Consider the following 16,522-nt stretch of genomic DNA (forward strand, 5'->3'; position numbering starts at 1 on the left):
CTGAAGGTAGAGAAATCTTAATAAGGTTATACTTTTTCCTAAATATTACTCAAATCGGATCCAACAATTTCTCCAATATTCAGCGATATAATAATCATAGACTTGATCGGGCCCAAGCTCGGTTCACTCACAATGAACCACTTTTAGAAGAACCGAATTGAACTGTCTTAGATTCCGTGTTTTGTTTTACAATGCCAGCTTCACTCGTTAGTTTGATTATAGTAAGAAGCTTTCGCTCCCCACGAAATGTGTCTGAGCTAGTTTTCAGGAGCACTTAAATTTAAAATTCACTTAGAAATTCATGCTCATGGATTAGCAACTATGCACCGTTTCGAGATGACAACTTTTCTATATTTGAAAACATTTCCACCCCACGCAGTATATTCAGGTTCCAGCTAGTTTACGAGCTACTACATAAAAATTAATAAAAAAACTTCTCCTTAAATCAGTATTTTAGAATCACATACAACATGCAGCCATTATGAATGTACGAAAAAATGATATGCACCAAAGTATTGTTGCACGGCAACCCGCAATATTATTTGTGACTTTTAGCTTTTTCAATATGCTGTGCTTTAATTGTAAAATCAAATCTTTCAGAAATTCACTCTCCACAGACAGATTCATTCGAAGTTAAATTACTGCAAGAACTTAATAGAACAGGAATCAAGGCGCATAGAGCTATAATCTATCACAAAGCTCTCCAAGTCATGTAATTTTTTCTGAGTTTTCCTTTCAGCCGCCGCTATTTTTATATATCTGGTAGCCACTACAATGAAAGATTTTTGGAACACCTTTGCATCGACAGCAAGAATGTTTTGCCTGGCATCAACTGGCTCTGTAATGGAAGTTGAATAGCCGGGTCTAGTGTTCAACGTTTTACACCGAAATTTGGAGTTGGCACGTGAGTTACATTACGTCGTCCTATGGACAACCGAAAAATTTCTATCGGAGGTGTATGTTCCGTATCTCGTTTGAGAAATGTTTTGTAATCACATCTGTTGCAAATCGGACATATTTGGTTTGAAACCGAAGCGATCAAATTCTTCCGACTGGAGAAAGAAAACTTTAATCAGACCCCTCATATTTCAACACTGTTCTGCCAGATTAAAAAAAAACATATCATACAATGAGCCTTTCCCAAATACCTTTAATGACTCGAGACGAAATAAAGCAACTAAGTAATTAATCATAGAAATCCTGTCCTTCATTTTTGGTGATTTTAGCGGTTGCATCATTAGTGGGTTTATGCATAAAAATGCCTGTCTTTGTTTACTGGTATCTTTTTCTGTTTGCTGAATGGTATACACCGCTGGAAAGCTCCCTTATTCCTTTATCCTTCATTTGAAAAATAGAATTACGTGTTGAGGAATAGCATTTTTAACATTTGATACTAGCCTTTTAACGAGAAGTTGGCGTAGCAGCCGTTATGTGCGTTGTGTACGATGAAAACTCTGTAGCTGAGACTGTTACTTAAAAGCAGTTAAAGTAGTTCGAAAATGGCGTTTAAGCCGAAAGAACGCATTCCAATTGACTTTTCAAGCGCTAAGGCGTCGCATACTTATAACAAAACTTACAAAAGTTACTTAATAAGTCTACATTATTTAAGTATAGTCCTTGCCGTACATGCAACAAGTACTATAAGTTGCTCATATAGCTCTTTCACACTAAAAAAAGGATCAAATAAAGCAGGATTTCAAATACTGTTGTTTGCAGCCCGATATACGCATCCTTCGAGTCCGAAGGAGGGGTAAAATATTGTAATTGACGCTTAAATTCACAGCAGCTTTGATTATCGATAAACAGTCAATTTAAAAAAAAGGAAAGCAATAACAAAAACGGCTAGAACTTGTACACTAGCCTAGTACACAAGTATTGCCCCATGACAGCGTAGTGAGCAATGCGTTTGCTTGCAAAATCTAAAGGACTAGCGGGGGGCTAAGTTTGAAGCCGGACGTCGACATACTTCGTTCCGTGTTGGGAGCGGGCTACCTGGTGGTACGTCTAATAGCGCTGCTGGACGTAAAATTTGAAGCATTTAATATACAAACATGTGGTTTAAATAAATACATTTTTTATTGACTACAAGGACACATCTTTATTTTGTTTCGTTATTATTACATGGTAATAATAATTTCATTAATTGTTGTTGTATGTATCATATATATGAGAATGTCCAATCTGTTGATTAGGAACATCTCTTAAACGATGAAAAGATATATCTCTTCGTCGTTTCGTGGCTTCGTCGGATGTATATAAATATCCGGATCATCATGAAGGTTCTAACGATCTTTCTGAACGAATTTTAGCCACCGTCGGTCACACAGCGCGAGCCATTCGATGACTTCAACGCGAATAATTTCGACACCGCCAGAGGTCGAGCCGAAACAAGAACTTTAGTTCGGTGTCGTTATATAATTTGCTCATTGAAGCTGATTTTACAAACAGCCAGTGTTCGCGGTGTTGTTTACGTGTCGAAAATTCAAAACTGTCAATCAATAAGATTAGATATTAATAATTTTAATATGCTTGATATCGTCATGGGTTATGTTTCATACTGTTCCCGCGTCCCCTCTGAATGATGGCTTTTGACCCAGTGTTATTTATCTAATCAATTTCTTATTCCTTCTTCGTGCACTATAACATAAAGCATATCCAAACCGTTACAGTTTATGCATATCATACATTAGTCTATTGCAGGTGACAGGCCTTTCCGTTATCATCTTTTTAGTGAATCTTGCATAACCAGCCAGCCACGGAAAGTTTCGCTCCATTGTCGCGTGAGATCGACAAACGCTACAATCAGCAAGTTGTGGTTACTCAAATTCGAATGGCAAACTGGTTTAGAACATTTTTGTTTTGCATTAACGTGGAACCATTCGTTCGGGTCGATGTTTCGTTTATTATAGAATGGACAATGAATATTTCATTAACTTTTGTTAATTTTTTAAGGAATCGATTTATGCACGTTAGACATTGGAGCCGGTAATTTCGAGTAACAAACATCAACTGTGAACGGCGATCAGAAACAACAGAATAAATAACAGACGAATTTACTTGCTGGTAATATACAATTCGTATCGATGTTCAAGTGAGATATAGAGAACAAAAGAAGATCAATTATCTGTAAAAAAGAGAAGGTACCAGCTCTTTCATGAAACAAAAAATACTCAGTTTAGCGAAAAACCTAACCATTTACTGATCCAGTTTGCTCTTCGTCAGGGCGTAACCATTAATTTTCGAAATGCCCTTAATCTGCTCTTGCGCTATATCGCCCAAAGAGAACAAGAATCACAATGCAGCAGTTAGTCCATTTTCTCCATAATTAGCGCTGTATCTAACTAACCTACCGCTAACTATGGTCATTACACTTACATTGGGGTCAGTGTAATTTGTGTCTCTATCTCCCCTTCTTCACACTTCACTTTTCACCTCATCGTTCCCGTTATAAGTGTATTATACATTACTTCTTCTGCCTACACCACACACTAAGACGCATTATTTTTCGTCTTCACGCTGTTTTATGATTTCGAACGTAACAGAGCTTTACGTCTGTACGCCATGTAAATTATAGCATGTAATAATAAACCTTAATAGAATTACATAGTTTTCAATTCTTCCGTCCACCTAGAGCGAAGCCAGGGTAAATTTTTCACGTCGAAAAAACAGCCTGCCTTTCTTAGGACCCACATTTTGTTCTTGCAGAACGAGGTCATTATTACTTTTTTGTTTTTTTTTTATCACTACCTATATCCATATACCGATGTGCCGATACGCTTCCTTTTTTGAATTCCGACGATCAGCAACACATCCCGTAGATACCGCGCCCTTTTTAGGTTTTATAAAACCAACAAATATTAATCCCGCCAAATATAGCCTCCACCCAAAACCGTTGATGCTGAAGTGCGCAGAGGAATCGTACTGGCACAGTGTTAGGAAGTCATCAATACCTTGTTATTAGCACTAAACGTACGGCACTAAATGTACGTAAAAACAGGCTGCTTTGAGAGGCAAAGCCGGTATCGTTGCAGGTGGTATGGAGAATCTAGCTGTCGCATAGGCACGAGCGGGAGATTTGCTGTGCGTCTCGTGAATGTACTTCGTTTACATGACAAAGACCTTTTCGCAGTCTTTAAGATCAAACACATCACCCGTTCTAGGACAGGTTATCTTTCCACGATTTGTGGATGCCATATCTTTCAGGGCAATTTCACCGTAGACATGTCCGTTTGGCAACATTAATGGAGCATTATTCTCGTTCAGAGGAGCTCCGGATAACCAGCAGATCAATCTGGAATATTTATTTAGACAAACAAGATAAAATAGAGCAATTTTAGGATCTTTCAGCGCTCGCACGTCTTTACAAAATTAAGTTAATTTGATTCGAAAAACGTTTGTTTGACACGTCAATTTGAAAAAATGTATGATGGGGTAGGGTGGAACGGGTTAACACTGAGCACGGACAACTGAATCCTATCGATTAAGCTGCGTCGAAATGCTCAACCACGAAAAACCCTCTTCAATGAGCAAAAATTAGCTGAATATGAATGAAATTTGACCACCGGAAATTCGGTACAGAAAATCCAAACGTTAGTAAAAAAAAAAAGACCAGGGTACATCAATAATAGATTGCTATTTACCTAGACTGTGCACAATGCGCAAATGGCAAGGCTTGTGCGAGGACGTTTAGATGCCGAGAACAAACAGGGCAGTTTGCGTTGGACACCTCGGATCTGTAAGCGTTCACGTCCGATCGAGATCGACTGAAATAATGGTTAGGGCTACTGATAGTACACAAATTATTTGAGTAAACACATACCATGCAAAAAACCAAAATATAAACTGAAATAATAATTTCTTTTAATTTTACGCATTGTTGTAATGGTAATGTAATATAACATCATAAATTGATTTATTCATAGATTGTCAGTTCAGACCTGTAGCAATGGGGCGTTTTAAGAGCTGATAAGCCAGCCTGAAGAGTCACACTGAACACGCTCGACCTGCCAAGTTGGTACAAACGGTGGTTTTCGTAGCGGAAAAGTTCTACCAGACGACGCCAGCGGTTTGGATCACACAGATCGCGATAGGGTGCACGTATCGCTTCGAAATTGTCGACGGGCAGCGCAAGAAGGAACATCGTTCGCTGGATATCATCCAGTTGCTCTGGCTCGAGGGTGGAAAAGTGCCTACGTGCATGTCTAAAAAATGGAAAAATGACCGAACAACGGCGAACATAGTAGTGTCCAACTAACACAGACATCTAAAAAATCAAAAAGTTTAAAGAGCTGTTTTTTGCTACAATGCAGGACTATGCTGAATTTTATCACCTGAGATAAGCCTTCAACCTTATGTCGCCTCTATATCAAATTCATACTATCTCTGCACGTAGAATTTACTCACTGGTGTAGCGGCACTTACAGTTAAAAATAAATAGCACGTCCTATACGTCCCGCTATGCATCCAGCCAAATTAATTTCCAGCACCAATAAGAAATTCACAAGCTAAGAAACCATAAATACCTTCTCACTACTCATAATCAACGTTGTAAATCTAATTTGATTATGAACACAAAGGCCGCCCTACGTACTATAAGCTGCCTGCAGAATTCTCCCGTGTCGTTTACCATATTTCGAAAAATCTGACAACACATTGAGCTTTTACATGCAAAGTCACATCTGTGTAATTCAATGTTTTATGCATAGATGTTTTAAGTACACTAGATACTCACTTGACAGCCTCCATTCGCTGGCCTAACCGAATTAATTCAATGAACTCCTGTTGACGTATATTAAATTCGAGGGTGCTATGAAGTTTCCGCAGCTTTGACTTGTTATCATGGCACCACGCTAGGCAGGGAGCGGTGTCACCACGCTGAAGCGCATCTTCGACGTCACGAGAGACGAGAAATAGCTCAGTATTCGTTAACTCACGCAAATCGCAGCGATCGGCTAGCTTCAACGCGGTTCTGGTTGAAATCGGTAGAAAAAGCTAAATTAACACAACGAAACTCGTGAACCTATCTGTTTTTGTTAATGTGCCCAAGGCGTTCAACGACTGGTTATGGCACGCTATTTGTTATTAGCTTAATTGTATTATTTAATAACTGCCGGGCTATACGGGCGTTGAAGAGATCCACAATGAATTAGCTTGATGATATATAACGAAGCAACTTTTTCAAACCAACCTAACACAGAGAATACTTACTCGTAATAGCCAGCCCGAAGAAAATGTTCAACGAGCATTCGATCCACTCTTTTATCAACCCATAGGTCCTTCGCTGCTTCAGACCCGCCTTCGTCAACTGGGCCGCTCGCTCGAGCTCCTTCCTTGAGGTGTTCCAGTCGACGTTTGCATAACTGAGCTGCTTCAACCTCCTCAAGAAGACTCTCGTCCGCCTGACACACACACACGGAATTGCAACGGAACTTAACTCGTTGTTATTTATAACGACACGTTGCTTTGCTTCGCCAACTTTGCACAACCGAATCGATCTTTAACATCGACCATGCGCTTTAGTTGTTTTGCGTTTGATTAAAGGAGAGAATGTGGAGTTAAATTTTATTTAACAACATCATTAAACTACAACATCAACTAGATAATTTTCTGATGGACTCGAGCACAATTACGACTAGATATGTCGGTACTCTTTGTATTTACCAAAATAAATGATACCCAAAAAAAGTGTCATGTTTTATATGGACCATGTTTAATAGCTCGTACCTTCCTCTTAAGCAAATTTAACTTCTCAACGACGCTGCCCAGTAGCTGCTTAATCTCACCTACACTCCCACGACCACCTGAGCTGCAACTCCTTTCAAGTTCGGCAGTAACAGCCGTCACATGGCTGACCTGAGAAAAGAAAAAATGTCAATTTATTAATATGCACAAAATAAGGTTTAGATAAACTGGCTTTGAGGCACAGTTTTTGGCACATCGATTTGAATCATTTCTATTTTACCAAGCAATATGGCTAACGACTTAACGATAATTGAATGATAACTACATGAAGCTACTACCAGTAATGAAATATGATTAGCTTCGATTTAGGAAAGCAATAGACAACATACCTCTCTATCTATGTTCTTCTGTGCAGTGCGAAACTTTTTATTGAGCATTTCATACGGAACCTTTAAGGTGGGGTATTCCAATGACTTGATGTCGGCCATGCTTTCAGGTGACCCTGTGAGTTTAAACCATATAACCTATAATAACCGTAGGATACAGGCGAAAGCCAAAATGAAAAAGAAACGAACCGTCATAGTACTTGTAGATGTTTTGAATGTCATTAGTTACCCTTCCATTCGCTTAAACAGGTTCAATAAACGGCCTTATTCAGGTGTAAAAAACTACGATTAAAGCCGTTCAATGCACTTCGGTATCAATGCTTTCGGTAACGGTGTACTCACCGTACAGATCTTGCTCAGCAAAGTACGAGGTGCTGCCCCCGTCAACGATTACCCTTCCCTGAAATGGTACGCACTCAAGAACTTAGAGAACGCTCTTTGGGACACTTTCGAGCAACAAACATATACACGTTCAATTAGATAGACAAGTTACAAAATCAACTGACGGCTTTGCTTGTGTTGCTAATGTTAGTAAGAACCCATTATGCGTAACATGCTACGAAATACTACCTATTTCAAATGACCTTCAATAAAATTATTTTTCTTCCTTGAAAAATTAGAAGCTACTACTTTGGTAGATAAACGAAACGTACTGGGCCCTAAACAGTACTTTAATGAGACATAAGAGACTTCTTGAAGAAATAACGATTTCGGGAAATTCATGGTATAATATAGTGAATGTAACTGAAAAAATATAACGCTGGTGGTCTATTCTACTGTGCTTTTAAAATTTAACTTTAGAGACCCGGAACCCTGTAAGCTAACAAAACGTGGTATTGTCATAAATTTGTGGCATTACATTTAAAAGCCAAAAATAAATAGCAATAATTAATATCACTATGTTCTACAGTGCGGTTAATTGCAGGCATGTCCGCGCGCAGTTACGCGAATTCAACTATATCATGTCTTGTACTGCCATGAGTGAACATTCAACTTAAAAGAAGCTGGTAGGAAAACTAAATTTTACCGCAATAGTTTTCGAGATCCAGAAAACGTTATAGATATGCGGTATTAACTGGTACACAAAACTGTTAAAAATGGTATTCTAAACTATCCTATTTGAAGAGAAGGTACAGCATCTTTTTCTTTATTATTGTTTGGAAACGACGGCCATCAAACAAAACCTTTTCTTCGACCAGAAAATTAATAGCTTTTGTATTTTAACGGTTTCCGAAACCGGGATAAAAATGTGAGATTATAATTTTTACCAATTATTAATTGGTACCCATTGAAAATGAAATATCTACCTTAATCATAGTTTACTTCCGATTAGACGATAAGCTCAAAACATTTGGCGTGCCAGTAGGGTAAGTACGAAATAATATTACTTAAAAGCACAGTTTTAACTTATATAACGAACGAATCTGAGGAAACGAACGTTAAGTAAAGAATGATTAGCTTACAGAAACACATACACTTTCGTAAACATTAAAATATATAAAAGTGACGGTCGAATCAAGCTTTGATTTTAACCAACGGTAGTTCGTTTCGTGTCTAGATTAGACCGTTCTAGAGCGGCAGCCAAGATTTCGATGCAAAACTAAAAACAAAATCACCATGAGTAAGTTCAGTTTACACGTAACGGTAGCTGCCGAAAAGAGCTAAGCATCACGATCCCTCAACATAATTTAGTCACAGTTCAGTGTTATTGAGTCATCTGTGTACCATAGAAACACGTTGCCTTCTCAATGTGCAGGTTTATCTTCACCAAAGTTAAAGAATAGGTTTGCTCGTTAGGTTGTTAGCTCTTCGAATCCGATTTAAAAGCTATAGAACCGCCGTCCTCCACGCCACGTGCTTTTGGTGACTTTGGCGTCGAAAAGTCACTCTCAGTGCTCAAACGGATTCTTCTGATTGACAAGACGATGTCTTCGTCTCACAGAATCTCTCACTTATACTCTTCATATACATGGTGATGTAAAGATGGGTTTATTCACCTCGCCGAAAGCTCGGACATACTTCGTCATAGATGCATTCAGTATCGGTGTCCGGCTCCGAAATCCTCGGGATCTGTTGCAGTTCAGACCTGCAGAACAGATGGATCTCTATTGAATACTCTGCTTGCGACTCTTTTGCTTTATAAACGCGTTAACCAAATTACTTCCCGAAACTCTCTAAAGGAAAATCCTGAAAGGCGCATTTAACTGCTCGTTTGGTGCATGGTGCATGGCTTGCCTTCGCAGTTCACTGTCACTGTGCACTTCTTCCTTCTTGATGCTTTACTACAAGGCAAACGACTTTGTCGATGGTAACGATAGCAGTTTTAACGCCGTCCACAACACATTATGGCCGATCACGATTTAAAATTATTATGAATACTCAATAATATTTCAGCATTTCTTGCACCTGACCGCACAGAAGTCTACCTCATATAGTCTTATGCCGGCACTAAATAGGAGTTGGCGGTGGAGAGTAATTTCGAACAGCTTGCAGACATTTTATGGATCGTGTTCTAAACCGTTATTGAAAACATTAAATTAGGAAGGTATAATATATTTATTATCTTTCTATCTTTGAAGAAACCCTAAACAATTACTTCTGTCTTAGGTAGTGAAATTCGTTGGCTTCTATTCCACCAGAACGCACCATTTTGACCTATATTTTAAAAGACTATGTGAAATCGGTTCTCTAATTCGACAAGACGTCCTGACAAAACGATCTTCTTGTTTGTTACTTAAATGCTAACCGTCGCTGTCTGATGGCCACTGCGATTTTTTTTACCCACTCCTTTGACAGAATTAAGAGCAGTTGTTTGTTATAAGGCCGGCAACATACATTTGTAATTACAAACCGATATTATAAACTTCAGTATTAGGCAATGAATATCAACTTATTCACATGTCAAATACCTGCTTGATATAGAAGAGACATCAAGTAACACAACAAAATGTTTTACCTAGATTTTGAATAATTACCTATAATTCGCTTACCCAGCACGGTGCAATACAAAGTATATCCCAATCTGTGTTCTAAGGATCCCTGATTTTGTCGAAAAGTTCCGTCGGAAAGCTCTATGTAAGTGGTTTCGAGATCGCACGACGTGTTTGGAACCGGAATCTCTATTATAATGTTCTATGGCACGATCGGCGTAGGGCGGTTTGTCAGTAATTTTTGGATGACAAACAGCATTTGTCGTGTCGGAGTAGTGTGCACTTGTCCCGTCTAGAAATACGACTACAATTACGAACAACTTTGTTAATACAGCTGAGATATGCTTTTCATGTTATTTGGAGTTGGCGAATGAGTCTAAATATTTATGTGTTGTAGAACTTAGAGATGGCACAGCTTAAAAACAAGGCGTATTTCTTTTAATTGTTTATAAAGGACTTATACTAGCCACAACACACCAGACGGAAATTAATCGATAACTTGGCAACTGCGTGCAATTTTATTAGCGCATTGGGCGCAGCAAGGTTTTCAGGAACACCTTTAAATCTTTGCTTGGAAAATTTGTGACACTGCTCTTTGCGCCCATACAGAGCCGCAATGAAGTCTTTGAAAAACCCTTAAACACACCTTCCTTCATATCTTCACGGAACACCTCGAAGCCCATCACATCCACGCAATTTAGACCACATATTTGACACCAGGCTTGCAAGTAAACGAACCTTTTCTATAGTCTGTCATCGTCATAAACAACTTAGAGGATGCATTGAAGTACATTCTTGGTTTGCATTAAAGGTTAAATAAACCTCGTACAAGTGTTTAATGTAACCGAGGTTCGATATTCACAACAGCAGAAAAACTATGTAAATATTAGGATAAGATAGAGTACCGTCGAAAAAGGAATCACTCTATCTTAATAATCTTTAAAACATTAAACCAAGCAAATAAAATATCGTACAGAATGAATGTCATTTCATTGGTTTAATATTTCAAAATGAAACATTTTTTGGTTTTTAGTATTTGGTGCCACAATCTGTTCAAACCTTACTAACACTGTAAGTTTCACTGCTCACGGATGTCAGCTGTCGAATCAAGACATTTGAGAAATGAACTTCGAGCTTTATGGTAATGATTTTATCTCAGTTCTTAAATTCTGGGCTCCTTTATGCGAAACTGTATTTTGTTTACTGAAAATAAAATATGTCAAAAAAGAAACCGAAAAAACGTCTCCCGAGTCATTTTTTGAACGGTACAAGGCTGTTTTTAATATATCTTTTTATCTATTATATGTATGATTTGATTAGTACGAGCCTAATAAGTGAAAGCACAATCACCAGAATTCACTCACATTCTAACTCCAGGTTCTTGTGTTTAGATAGATAGCATTTTCAGACCTAGGCATATCTGTACGATCTATAAGAATGCACGTAAAAAATCATCCTAAAATGAAGTTTCACATGTGCTCAGACATCTACGTATCTCGAATCGCTTTTAAGGATTTAAGTTAAACTAAATTCTAGTATCGCTGCCGACATAACTGACCGTATAAAAGCGATGAATCGATGATAGTTAACGAAAATGTCTAAATTTTATTGCATTAGCAAAATCAAGATCGTTCTTAACCAGCCGATAAGGTTACACCAAAATATTGATACCATGGCTGATTTTTCTTCTGCGTTGAGTCTGTTTTTTGTTGTTAGTGTGCACCACACTAGTCCCATTGAAACCATCGATCCGCAACTTCGATGTCGACGATCAGCTGTTGGTGTACCATGTGGACAAGGTTGATTTTTTCGGGAGGCGACTGCGTAAATTTTTGTGAGATTTTCTTGAGCCTATGTTACGGTACTGCGTGGGGCCAATTTTCAACCACGAATTTGACTATTACTTACCAAAATTGCCTGAACATCGAGCCGTTTTTGCTGACTTACTGCTGTCCCATTCCGTTTGCTGTACCTAGACATTTCCCTACACGTCCCCAGCTAGTAAATGGGTAAAAAAGAGATTTTGGCAAAAATGCCTAAACGTGTATCACAGAACTGAGGAATATGCCCTACGTCGATTCTAGCTGGACCACCTCAGTTGCACCTCGTGTTAGCGAAATTCTCATCGCAAAAACATCGTTCCCATATAAAAATGTCGACATTTTCAAATTTTCCCGCCACGTCGCGGACGCGCTATTTCTGAGATGTATCCCTAGTGCTCTAGCTGATATTCCCTAGCAACATCCCTAGTCAATGTCCCTAGACAGGGTTGTGCGAGACGCGGTCGAGACGCCGCGAGTCAACTCGGCGGTGTATATCGTATGGTGATGGTCGGTTAGTTATTGTTTCGGAGAGGTGTTGTTGCTGCGAAGTGCCGGTGCGGCTAGCGAACTAGTGGCAGGCTTGTTTTACTTAATCAGGAGCTGCTGTTGTGTCGCAGCACCAGTTCGCGTGGATGGATTAGAGCCGTTGCAGCCGCCGCAGCAGATAATGCTTAGTGGTGTCGTGGGTTGAAGTCGGTGGGTGTCGTTGTGTCTGTGTTTTGCTCGGTCAGTCTCGCCAGTTAATGCGGCAGGCGCAGTATTGACGATATCGAGTAGCCCGCCACTGTAACAACGACAGCGGCAGCAACAACAACCACGAAAATAACAGGAACAGTCAAAGCGTTGTCATTCCACCCCGAAGTTGTACTGTGTGCGTGCGTGCGTGTGTGCGTGCGTTTGCCGACACCATCCACTTCGACTTCTACTCCTACTACTACAACTAGCAGCATCAGCACGACCAAGTGGCGGTGTGATGGTCTGGGCGGCGTGCTGCTGTTGCCGCTACTACTAGCCTAGCCCCCGCGTACGGTCAACGGTGCGACGGCAAACGAGCTTCGCAATTGCTCTGCGACTCTGACTGCTACTGAAGCGCAAGTACTTTGGTTACGGACTCTTTCATCACGGAAACAACGAGGAAAACCTTTGAACAGCGGCGGCAGCCGGTTGCTTGACTAGGAACGACCGTGTTGTTGTCATCTAACGGGTGCAGGCGACCTAGCGACGACCCGTGTACTGTGTCGACATCGTGCCTGTCGCAGTGACGAGAGGCTGAGCCGAATTGAGCCAGTTCAATTTCGGTTGTGGCCTATTCGTACTACTTGTGTACGGCGCAGGAGGGTAATCGCAGCGTAGTGTCGGATGGTGCTGCTGCTTCTTTTGGTATCGGTGTTGTCTATTTCTCGCTGTTGTGGTGTGTGAGTATCTGCCGACAGGTCGATAGGTTGATCGTTGTCTCTCGTCGTGTTTACCGGAGTACCTCCTCCGGCTGCTGCTGGCGGAGCCCGCCCTATCGTTGCAGCCGTTGTTGGTTTGTTCTTTTGTCGGTTGCCCTGTGCCTTTTTCTTCTCTGACTTCTTGTCCGATTCGCCAGAGCGTGATCCGGTCGTCACATCATAGAACACGTAAAGAGATATCGTGCCACTGCCCCCGCAGCCCCAGCTAGTTAGTTGTGTTCGGTCATCACTCGCCTGGTGTCTATCAACCCCATTGTGTGGTTGTTAATCGACCAGTCAGTGTGTACGAGTGCGCTTCTGCTGCTTCCCGCCTCGCTTCGACTCGCCGTAGGCCTAGGGATGGACATTCTTCTTCGACCGTACTGGCCGCCTTCAACTAACAAACACGGAAAAGTGTAATAACGCAACAACCTCGACGAATCGTACGTACATACAAAATTTATTACTAGCGCTGTCAGCAGTATCTCCATCCAGTGAAGTGTGGGCGCACTGCTCAGTGTTAACGGAGGGGTACTATAGATCATCGAATATTGACGACGACCGCGACAATAGCAACAAAATAACAACAATAACAACCGACAAGAACCAGTGAATAACGAGCGAATGCGGCGTCTTAGACATCGACGGTCAACAACAATGGATATATAGCGAAATAGGGGATGTAATTATATATCTGTCTTCGTCTATCGACAGGAAGACGCACCATCGTTGAGTTCGTTATTCTAAGGTGCCTGCTCTGTCTTGCGATTCTTGCGAGAACTTCGCATTCGTGCGATTAGTACTGCTATTACTGCAATTATAACAATAACAATTATAATAGCAGTGCGTAGCTTATTCTACAGAAGGTACCCCATTGGAAAGAGTCGTCATCGAAAAGGACCAGCAGCGCCGGCTGTTCCTAATTGCGAGGTTGTAATAATAGAACAATAACAACAGTTCTGCGGTGATCTCTCTTTATCGTGCGTTGCTTATTTGCTGTGTTTTGTGCTCTCGGTCGTTCGTTGTGCGATACTCGGGAGTGTGCAGTGATTCTGTCAGCCCACTGCTAGTAACTCCAGCAGAGAACGGATCAACTCGACGGAAGTAGCGGACCGGCTTTATCTCCCTCACGACCGTTTGGTAAGTGTCCACTTTATCATTGCCCACCTTCCATGGGGTCCTTTTTGTCAAACTTGTCAGTGTTGTGATCAGCGTTAGTAAATATAAAATAAAAGAGCTGCTAACTTACCACAATCAACTTCTTTTCATGTGAGGGTGCTGAATACAAAAACAAGTCGAGACAAGCAAGTGGGCGACGAAGTCGTTACTAAAATGACTAGTAACATTATTTAGCCTTGCTTATAGCAGCCGTAAATGCTCATTGTACTGGGCTGTCTCTTACCGTACTTATACTCTAAAAGCGCGTTGCGTACGGGATGATTTTGTGAAGCTCCGGCATTGTTCTATCGACGAGATGCGCATCATCTCTCTCTGTATATATATCTGCGCTCTCAGTATTTGCACCTCCCCATTCCATTTTTACCAATGATTCCGCCCTCAAAACATGTTTTTGTCCGTTCGTTCATCAGTCGACCGCAGTCGATGAGTAACAGCGGCGGGCGATAGACACACATATGCAGCAGCGCGCGATTCGGCTGCATCGTCTCCTTTATTCCTTTATTCCTCCCTTTTTTTATACGCGTCTCTGTTGCTGTTAGCCGTCGTGCGTCTCTCTTGTCTGTTTGTTCGTATCGACTGGCGTTGACTCGGCGCTCATTTTGGCGCTGCTCGGTCGCCGTTTGCTAGTGCTCACACGCTTACTCGTCTCGCCTATTCATCCGCTCAGCGACTGGCTGGTTGGGTGGCTGACTGGCTCACTCGGTTCGCTTGTCCGTCTATTGGACCGCCACTGGCGATTGGTGCGTGCTCATTGACTCGGTCGGCGTCTGCGGCGGCGACGGTAGCTATTGCTGCCGTCGCCAGGAGCAGTGCAACGGTGGCAACCGTTGTTTCTTTGCAGTGCGAATCGGCAGCAGCGGCGGTAGTAAATGGCAAATGTGTGATGATGCTGATGCGTCAGTGTTGTTAGAGTATCATCTGGGTACACGCACGCGAAAAGAAGCGCCACTGCCGTTTGCGCTGATTCGTAGGCCGTTGCTGGCTTCGAATTAAGTGGCGTCGATGATCACAACGACGATGATGCCACCATTATCATGGACGCTCTTCTCGCTGTTGCCATTATTACATTGCCACTAGAAGCATCGGCACCGGACTGTCGTCGCTGTCGCCGCGTTGCCTCCGCTTGCCGCTGCCGAGGGAACAACAACAACGACAACGGCAGTAGCAGCGAGGTCTTGGCGGCAGATCCGCCACTTCACCTCATTCCAGTCTCGCACAGTGGTCCGACAGCGCCCGCGGTCCAGACGAGCGCCGAAGGACAGACCAAAACAGCGCAGAGCCGTACACAGCTGGCACAGAAAAACGAGCATTCGTTTCTTTTTCGTTCTCGTTATTGCCGTTGTTGATTTCTTCTTTTTTCGCCTATTTTTTTCTTTTTGTCTCCGCCTTTCGTCTTTTGCTCGTATCATATTTTTCTCTGTTGCTGAAAATGTTTGCAGGGACGCACCGAAGATAGGCTTAAACAAGCTTGCTGTTTCGATCGCATCACCAGGGGTAACAGGCAGCTCGGGCACGATGCTGCGAACCTACTGCTTCTACTGTCGGCGGGGCTGACTCCACTAAACCTAGAGGTAGCAAGCAGATAGGTCGTCGCCGCTGTGACAATGAGTACGAACGGTCGAACGAGGTGCGGTTGTGGTGTTTTTCAACTCGTCTTGCTCTCGCTGTTCGCGCTGCTGTCGCCGTCGTATGTGCCTACTTTCGCCTGAGCGATCCCCCTATCGATGTGTCTCGTCCTCTCGGTGCTGTGTACCCCCGGCGTGCTGCACTACCTTCTTCCTGACTACTTAGTAGGGCTGGACAGCGACAAACAGATAGACAGATACCAACTGATACTGGCTGATAATCCCGTGTTGTTCTTACTATTAGTATCTGTAGAACTGGGAAACTCGTCTTTGGACGGCACGCCCTCTGCCACCGCCACTTTTGCGTTTGTTTGTTATTGTCGTTGTCGTCGTCATCATGTGATGGCTGTTCAGTTTCGGTGGCTATTCCTGACGGCGTTTATTTCGCTGAAGGAAGAAAGCGAAGTCCTAAAGAAAAAGAGAACGAGCGTTACCGGCTTGGCCCGAGGCATAACATGCTGTTAT

The 16,522-nt window shown here is 41.8% G+C and overlaps 2 protein-coding genes across 16 annotated transcripts in view; one reads left to right on the forward strand and one right to left on the reverse strand.

Moving 5' to 3' along the window:
• Positions 1-2,071: 2,071 nt before the first annotated feature.
• On the reverse strand, positions 2,072-14,523 carry Kaz (E3 ubiquitin-protein transferase Katazuke). Of its 14 annotated transcripts, XM_022852165.2 has the most exons (12): positions 11,556-11,642; positions 11,066-11,200; positions 10,058-10,301; positions 9,065-9,153; positions 7,410-7,467; positions 7,071-7,183; positions 6,724-6,852; positions 6,208-6,398; positions 5,732-5,968; positions 4,938-5,201; positions 4,641-4,763; positions 2,072-4,291 (listed from the first exon to the last, which is right to left on the reverse strand). In XM_022852165.2, exons 4-12 carry the CDS (start codon positions 9,092-9,094, stop codon positions 4,105-4,107), a joined length of 1,332 nt encoding a protein of 443 aa, XP_022707900.1. In that variant the 5' UTR covers positions 9,095-9,153; positions 10,058-10,301; positions 11,066-11,200; positions 11,556-11,642; the 3' UTR covers positions 2,072-4,104. The 14 variants fall into 14 exon arrangements, with proteins under 14 accessions (XP_022707900.1, XP_086829036.1, XP_022707899.1 ...); XM_086972910.1 differs by lacking the exons at positions 11,066-11,200; positions 11,556-11,642 and adding an exon at positions 14,503-14,523; XM_022852164.2 differs by lacking the exons at positions 11,066-11,200; positions 11,556-11,642 and adding an exon at positions 11,906-11,980.
• The window catches only part of CtBP (C-terminal binding protein), a 40,242-nt gene continuing 36,531 nt past the window's right edge, over positions 12,812-16,522 (forward strand). Inside the window, exon 1 of one of the 2 annotated variants that reach the window (XM_022852161.2) lies at positions 12,812-14,393. The gene's annotated coding sequence lies outside the window, so the exon portion shown is untranslated. The remainder of the gene's footprint in view (positions 14,394-16,522) is intronic. The other variant, XM_022852162.2, reaches the window with a different exon arrangement.

This window comes from Varroa jacobsoni, unplaced genomic scaffold (assembly GCF_002532875.2).
Source record: "Varroa jacobsoni isolate VJ856 unplaced genomic scaffold, vjacob_1.0 contig00598, whole genome shotgun sequence".
NCBI classification, from domain to species: Eukaryota; Metazoa; Arthropoda; class Arachnida; order Mesostigmata; family Varroidae; genus Varroa; species Varroa jacobsoni.

Bases quoted from the DNA above. Each gene is read 5' to 3' on its own strand.
- Kaz (XM_086972910.1), bottom strand. From the start codon at position 9,094: ATGACGAAGTATGTCCGAGCTTTCGGCGAG. The intron at 6,853-7,070 runs GTATGTTGTCTA...TTCTTTTCTCAG, and splicing joins AGAAGAACATAGATAGAGAG to GTCAGCCATGTGACGGCTGT. The intron at 4,292-4,640 runs GTAAATAGCAAT...TAAATATTCCAG, and splicing joins GCGCATTGTGCACAGTCTAG to ATTGATCTGCTGGTTATCCG.